This window comes from Salmo trutta, unplaced genomic scaffold (genome assembly GCF_901001165.1).
Source record: "Salmo trutta unplaced genomic scaffold, fSalTru1.1, whole genome shotgun sequence".
NCBI classification, from domain to species: domain Eukaryota; kingdom Metazoa; phylum Chordata; class Actinopteri; order Salmoniformes; family Salmonidae; genus Salmo; species Salmo trutta.
The window spans coordinates 2,231,500-2,237,499 of NW_021822962.1; the positions used below are offsets into that span (position 1 = coordinate 2,231,500).

The window sequence follows — 6,000 nt, forward strand, 5'->3', positions numbered from 1 at the left end:
GAGTGTCCTGTAGACCTGGTAACATGTCTGATAGTGATGAGTGTCCTGTAGACCTGGTAACATGTCTGGTAGTGATGAGTGTCCTGTAGACCTGGTAACATGTCTGATAGTGATGAGTGTCCTGTCTGTCCTGTAGACCTGGTAACATGTCTGATAGTGATGAGTGTCCTGTCTGTCCTGTAGATGTGGTGACATGTCTGGTAGTGATGAGTGTCCTGTCTGTCCTGTAGATGTGGTGACATGTCTGGTAGTGATGAGTGTCCTGTCTGTCCTGTAGATGTGGTGACATGTCTGATAGTGATGAGCGTCCTGTCTGTCCTGTCTGTCCTGTAGACCTGGTAACATGTCTGATAGTGATGAGTGTCCTGTAGACCTGGTAACATGTCTGATAGTGATGAGCGTCCTGTCTGTCCTGTCTGTCCTGTAGACCTGGTAACATGTCTGATAGTGATGAGTGTCCTGTAGACCTGGTAACATGTCTGATAGTGATGAGTGTCCTGTTGACCTGGTAACATGTCTGGTAGTGATGAGTGTCCTGTAGACCTGGTAACATGTCTGGTAGTGATGAGTGTCCTGTTGACCTGGTAACATGTCTGGTAGTGATGAGTGCCCTGTCTGTCCTGTCTGTCCTGTAGACGTGGTGACATGTCTGGCTCTGGACCTCTGTGGTATCTACCTCATATCGGGTTCCAGAGACACATCCTGTATCGTGTGGCAGGTTCTACAGCAGGTAGGACTTTCATCTTCCACTATCACAGGTCTTAGGAAATCAGTGGCACTAGTAGAATAAGCAGGGTACAAATGATCTGCTAATTATCTTAATATTTCTGATGGAGAGTCAAAAAGGTTTAATCTCCCCCCTCTCTCCTCTCCCAGGGTGAGTTCTCCAGTGGTCTCTCTCCTCGTCCAGTGCAGGTCCTCTGTGGACATGACCAGGAGGTCACCTGTGTGGCCATCAGCACCGAGCTGGACATGGCTGTCTCTGGGTCAAAGGTGAGAGGTCAGGGGTCAGATATGGTGTGTTAAAGGGGAAATCTGGGATTTGAGAGAGCCCTTCATTCCAGTTTGAGTGAAATTATCTAGGGTGTAGACTGTCACATTTGGTTTCTTACGCTCTCTCTATCTCTCTCCCCATCTCTCTCTCCTCTCTCTCTCTCTCCCCCCTATCTCTCTCTCTCTCTCTCTCTCTCTCTCCTCTCTCTCTCTCTCTCCCTCTCTCTATCTCTCTCCCTTCATCTCCTCCCTCTCCTCTCCTGCTCTCTCGTCTCTCCTCTCCCTCCTCCCCTCTCTGCTTCCCTTCTCCTCTATCCTCTCTCTCTCTCTCTCTCTCCTCTCTCTCTCTCTCCTCTCCTCTCTCTCCTCTCTCTCTCTCTCTCTCTCTCTCTCTCTCTCTCTCTCTCTCTCTCTCTCTCCCTCTCTCTCTCTCAGGATGGTACTCTGATAATCCACAGTGTACGTCGTGGCCAGTTCCTCCGTACCCTGCGTCCGCCCGGTGAGAGCTGCCTGCCTGCCCGGGTCACTGGGTTGCAGGTGGGCATGGAGGGGCACATCGTGGCACAGACTGCCCTGGAGGGACACACTGCTGGAAAGGTACGGAACACACACATTCATGATCAACAGTGTCATTCAGTCAAACACACACACACACACAAACTAATCAACTGTATTTATATTTTATTTCATTGTACCCCTCTTCCTTTTTGTCTCTCTGTCCTGTATTAAAGGAGAAGTACTCCCTCCATGTTTACTCTGTGAACGGCTGTCTGCTGTCGTCTGTCAGCCTGGAGGAAGAGGTGACAGCTCTCTACCTGGTCCCTGAGTACATCATCCTGGGAACCCGGCAGGGAAACCTACACATCAGAGACCTGTACAGGTGAGACATGCAACAGTGTGTATGGCCATCACCAGCACACTTCAATTAGACTACACCACCTTCCATAGCATTCATTCATCTGTGTGTGTGTGTGTGTGTGTGTGTGTGTGTGTGTGTGTGTGTGTGTGTGTGTGTGTGTGTGTGTGTGTGTGTGTGTGTGTGTGTGTGTGTGTGTGTGTGTGTGTGTGTCAGTCTGGCGCTGGCGGTGTCTCTGCCGTTGAAGGTGGCTGTGAGGAGTGTGTCGGTGACCAGAGAGAGTAGCCACATCCTGGTGGGCCTGCAGGATGGAAAGCTCATCGTGGTGGGGGCAGGGAAACCACAGGAGGTAACGTCTGCTTCCCTAATGCACACTGTTCCACAACAACTTGCTCCTGACCTTCTATCCCATCTGGAATTCATGTTAGATGATAACAACATTATCTTTACTTCAATAACATCCCTTACCCTGGTAGTTACATTCTGTCTACTGTTAACACATGCTCAGTGTGACCTGTTCTCTCTCTCTCTCTCTCTCTGTCTCCGTCTCTCTCTCTGTCTCTCTCTCTGTCTCTCTCTGTCTCTCTCTGTCTCTCTCTCTGTCTCTGTCTCTCTCTCTGTCTCGCTCTCTCTGTCTCTCTGTATCTCTCTGTCTCTCTGTATCTCTCTCTCTTTCTCTGTCTCTCTGTATCTCTCTCTCTTTCTGTCTCTCTGTATCTCTCTCTCTGTATCTCTCTCTCTGTCTCTGTATCTCTCTCTCTCTCTGTCTCTGTCTCTGTCTCTCTCTCTCTGTCTCTCTGTATCTCTGTATCTCTCTCTCATTCTCTCTGTCTCTGTATCACTCTCTGTCTCTGTATCTCTCTGTCTCTCTCTCTGTCTCTGTATCTCTCTCTCTCTCTGTCTCTCTCTCTGTCTCTGTCTCTCTCTCTCTGTCTCTCTGTATCTCTGTATCTCTCTCTCATTCTCTCTGTATCTCTCTCTCTGTATCACTCTCTGTATCTCTCTGTCTCTCTCTCTGTCTCTGTATCTCTCTGTCTCTCTCTGTATCTCTCTGTCTCTCTCTGTATCTCTGTCTCTGTATCTCTCTGTCTCTCTCTAGGTACGTTCGGGTCAGTTTTCCCGTCGGCTGTGGGGCTCAACGCGCCGAATCTCTCAGGTTTCCTCAGGAGAGACAGAATACAACCCCACTGAGACTTCTGGGAAGTGAGGGTCGCCATGAAAACATACGAAGGCAATATTATCGTAGCCTGTTAGGTTCACCCGAGGCTTGGTTATTGGTTGATGGCCGACACCCAAATGGCATCCTATTCCTATATAGTGCCTATTGGGTTCTTGTCAAGTACAGCAGTATATAGGGAACAGGGTGCCATTTGGGACACAGACCTTTTTCTACCCACCAGCAGTGGATTTGCTGGGTCAGAATGAAGGGAGTAGAGACCCTGGATGTTGGCGTCAGAAAACCCACCCAGAACTTTACTGGACTGATTGACTGTTAAACGGCCTCTCCAACCTCTATTGGTCCAAACCTCTATGGGTCCAAACCTCTATGGGTCCAAACCTCTATGGGTCCAAACCTCTATGGGTCCAAGCCTCTATGGGTCCAAACCTCTATGGGTTCAAGCCTCTGAGCTCTCCGAGAGAGACACGATAAACCAAGGCTTTTTTTTCTACAAAAGGGAAAATAAAATATTTTTTGATTTAGGTGGTTTTATAGTCTATTTTTAAAAAGGCATCATTCCAAAGATTACTGGTGTTTTGTAGACAAGAGAGGAGACTCTGTTTTATGTGGCTTCCGACCCCTTTTACTGGGTTGTTCCAAGGCCAGTTGTGTGGCAATGGCACCTTGTCTAAAATTCCTTGAAACTTGAGAACTATAAAGTTGCAAGAGATTTCCATGGTGAAGTACCAGTGTCTACCACTAGAGGGTGGGATTTCTCTCTACATGTGTGCAGTCCTGCTGAAAATAAAATGCAATAACCCATTTGGAGTGGTCCACACAGTATGTGCGGTTTGTATTGTCAGATTGTCACATGATGGATGGTGATGTTTACAACAAATGAATCACTGTTGCCTGAAATAGGAGAGAAGAGATGTTTTATGACATGTACGGTATATAGCATCCAAATGTGCAGCTCACATTACTGGTTTAGATGATTGGTTTGATTGGTCTTGTGTGTTACTGATGTGTTGCATTAATTGATGACTCATTTAGTTTGTCGGTGGTCTTCATCTTCACTCCTTACACAGATACTATTTTCCAGCACAGAATACCTCCTTCCTTGTTATTGTTTCAAACTTGTTGTAACTGAAAAGTGCCTGTCATCTTTTCCTCCAGCACTGATTGGCACGAGATGATCCCCTCCTTCTTTTTTCGGTCTCTCATCTGCCTGCCGTCTTTCCCTCCCTCCTCCTGCTCTGTCCATCACTTTTACTTCTGTAGCAGCCCGGTGTTTTACAGTCTTCGTAAGGACCTGCGTGTCCTCGGCAACCAAATCTGCATCACTTGTAACTAACGGTCATATTGTTGGTAAACTGCTAGACAGACAGCTGTTAAAGTGTCCTCATCCATCAGGTCCTCATCCATCAGGGCTATTTAACCTTTTATACTGCTATTATCTTGTTATTTTCTGAAGCACTGAGTTGAACCCTTTTGAACTAGAGATGGCTTGTGTCCCAAATGGCACCCTTTCCCCTATTATAGTGCACTACTTTTGCTCAGGGCTCCGGTCCAAAGCACTGCACTATATAGGGAATAGGGTGCGATTTGAGACGCAGTCGTGGTGTCTGTAGAACACATGGGTGGAAAGATAGACTTGGGCTCCCAACGAGCCAGTAGAGGAATGTACTTCCTGTGAAAACCCCCCTTTTTTTGCGGTTGGGTTGGAGAGAGACTATTGTTATGCACTGTCATGTTGGGATGGGAGAGACGCAAAGGAAGCGTCCCAAATAGCACCATGTGTAGTGCACTACTTTTGACCAGGGCCCCATATATGGTGGCATTTGGGACTCAATCAAAGACAAAAGGGAACTGTTGGGAAAATGCAATGGCAACACAATCACATCTACCAGCTAACGTCTCTACTAACAGACTGCCATCTGTGATTGGATGGAGAGTGAATTTTTGAGAAAAAGAGAGAATATTGCTGTAATCTTTTCCACCATTCCGGCTCTCTCAGTATCACTTGAGCCTGGGAACGAGGTAATATTGCTGTAATCTTTTCCACCATTCCGGCTCTCTCAGTAGCACTTGAGCCTGGGAACGAGGTAATATTGCTGTAACTTTGATGGTTGTTTTACTGCGTGTTGCTATGCTATGTGTTTAAAAGGTCAAGGGTCACAATATATGGTAATGCATTATTACATGTCTATGTTAATGATCTGGCTGTGATGTTGACAGAACTTCTGGGTTTTATTGAAAAGGTGTGCCTGAAATGCCTGCAGAAATTATACGTGTCTGTTTGCTTTATTGTCTATTGTCAGTAGTTTCTCTATTGGCCCTGGTCCAAAGTAGTGCACTATATAGGGAATAGGACCTATGGAACTCTGAGTTCATGAACTTTTATCCTCCTGACTGATCTCTCACCAGACCTGGGTTCAAATACTATGCAGAATCATTAAAAATACTTTATCTGAGCTTGATTGAGCATGCCTGATTTGATGGACCAATAGAATAGTCCCAAAATGGGAAACGCCATTTGACATTCCTGGCAGGCTAGAGCAAACGCTCAAAATATTTGAAAGATTAAAAGTAGTATGTGTCCCGCACCACAGTCCCTGAGCCCCAGGACACTACTGCTGAATAAAGAACTCCAGGTAGAAGTTGTGTCCCGCACCACAGTCCCTGAGCCCCAGGACACTACTGCTGAATAAAGAACTCCAGGTAGAAGTTGTGTCCCGCACCACAGTCCCTGAGCCCCAGGACACTACTGCTGAATAAAGAACTCCAGGTAGAAGTTGTGTCCAGCACCACAGTCCCTGAGCCCCAGGACACTACTGCTGAATAAAGAACTCCAGGTAGAAGTTGTGTCCCGCACCACAGTCCCTGAGCCCCAGGACACTACTGCTGAATAAAGAACTCCAGGTAGAAGTTGTGTCCAGCACCACAGTCCCTGAGCCCCAGGACACTACTGCTGAATAAAGAACTCCAGGTA

At 47.0% G+C, this 6,000-nt stretch overlaps 1 protein-coding gene across 1 annotated transcript in view; it reads left to right on the plus strand.

The window, feature by feature from the left end:
* The window catches only part of LOC115187645 (neurobeachin-like protein 2), a 51,385-nt gene extending 45,903 nt beyond the window's left edge, over nt 1–5,482 (plus strand). Inside the window, exons 28-33 of the mRNA XM_029746616.1 lie at nt 636–730; nt 877–993; nt 1,429–1,590; nt 1,725–1,873; nt 2,066–2,198; nt 2,949–5,482. Of these exons, the coding sequence (XP_029602476.1) occupies nt 636–730; nt 877–993; nt 1,429–1,590; nt 1,725–1,873; nt 2,066–2,198; nt 2,949–3,056 (764 nt within the window). The 3' untranslated portion in view covers nt 3,057–5,482. The remainder of the gene's footprint in view (nt 1–635; nt 731–876; nt 994–1,428; nt 1,591–1,724; nt 1,874–2,065; nt 2,199–2,948) is intronic.
* The last annotated feature ends 518 nt before the right edge of the window (nt 5,483–6,000 follow it).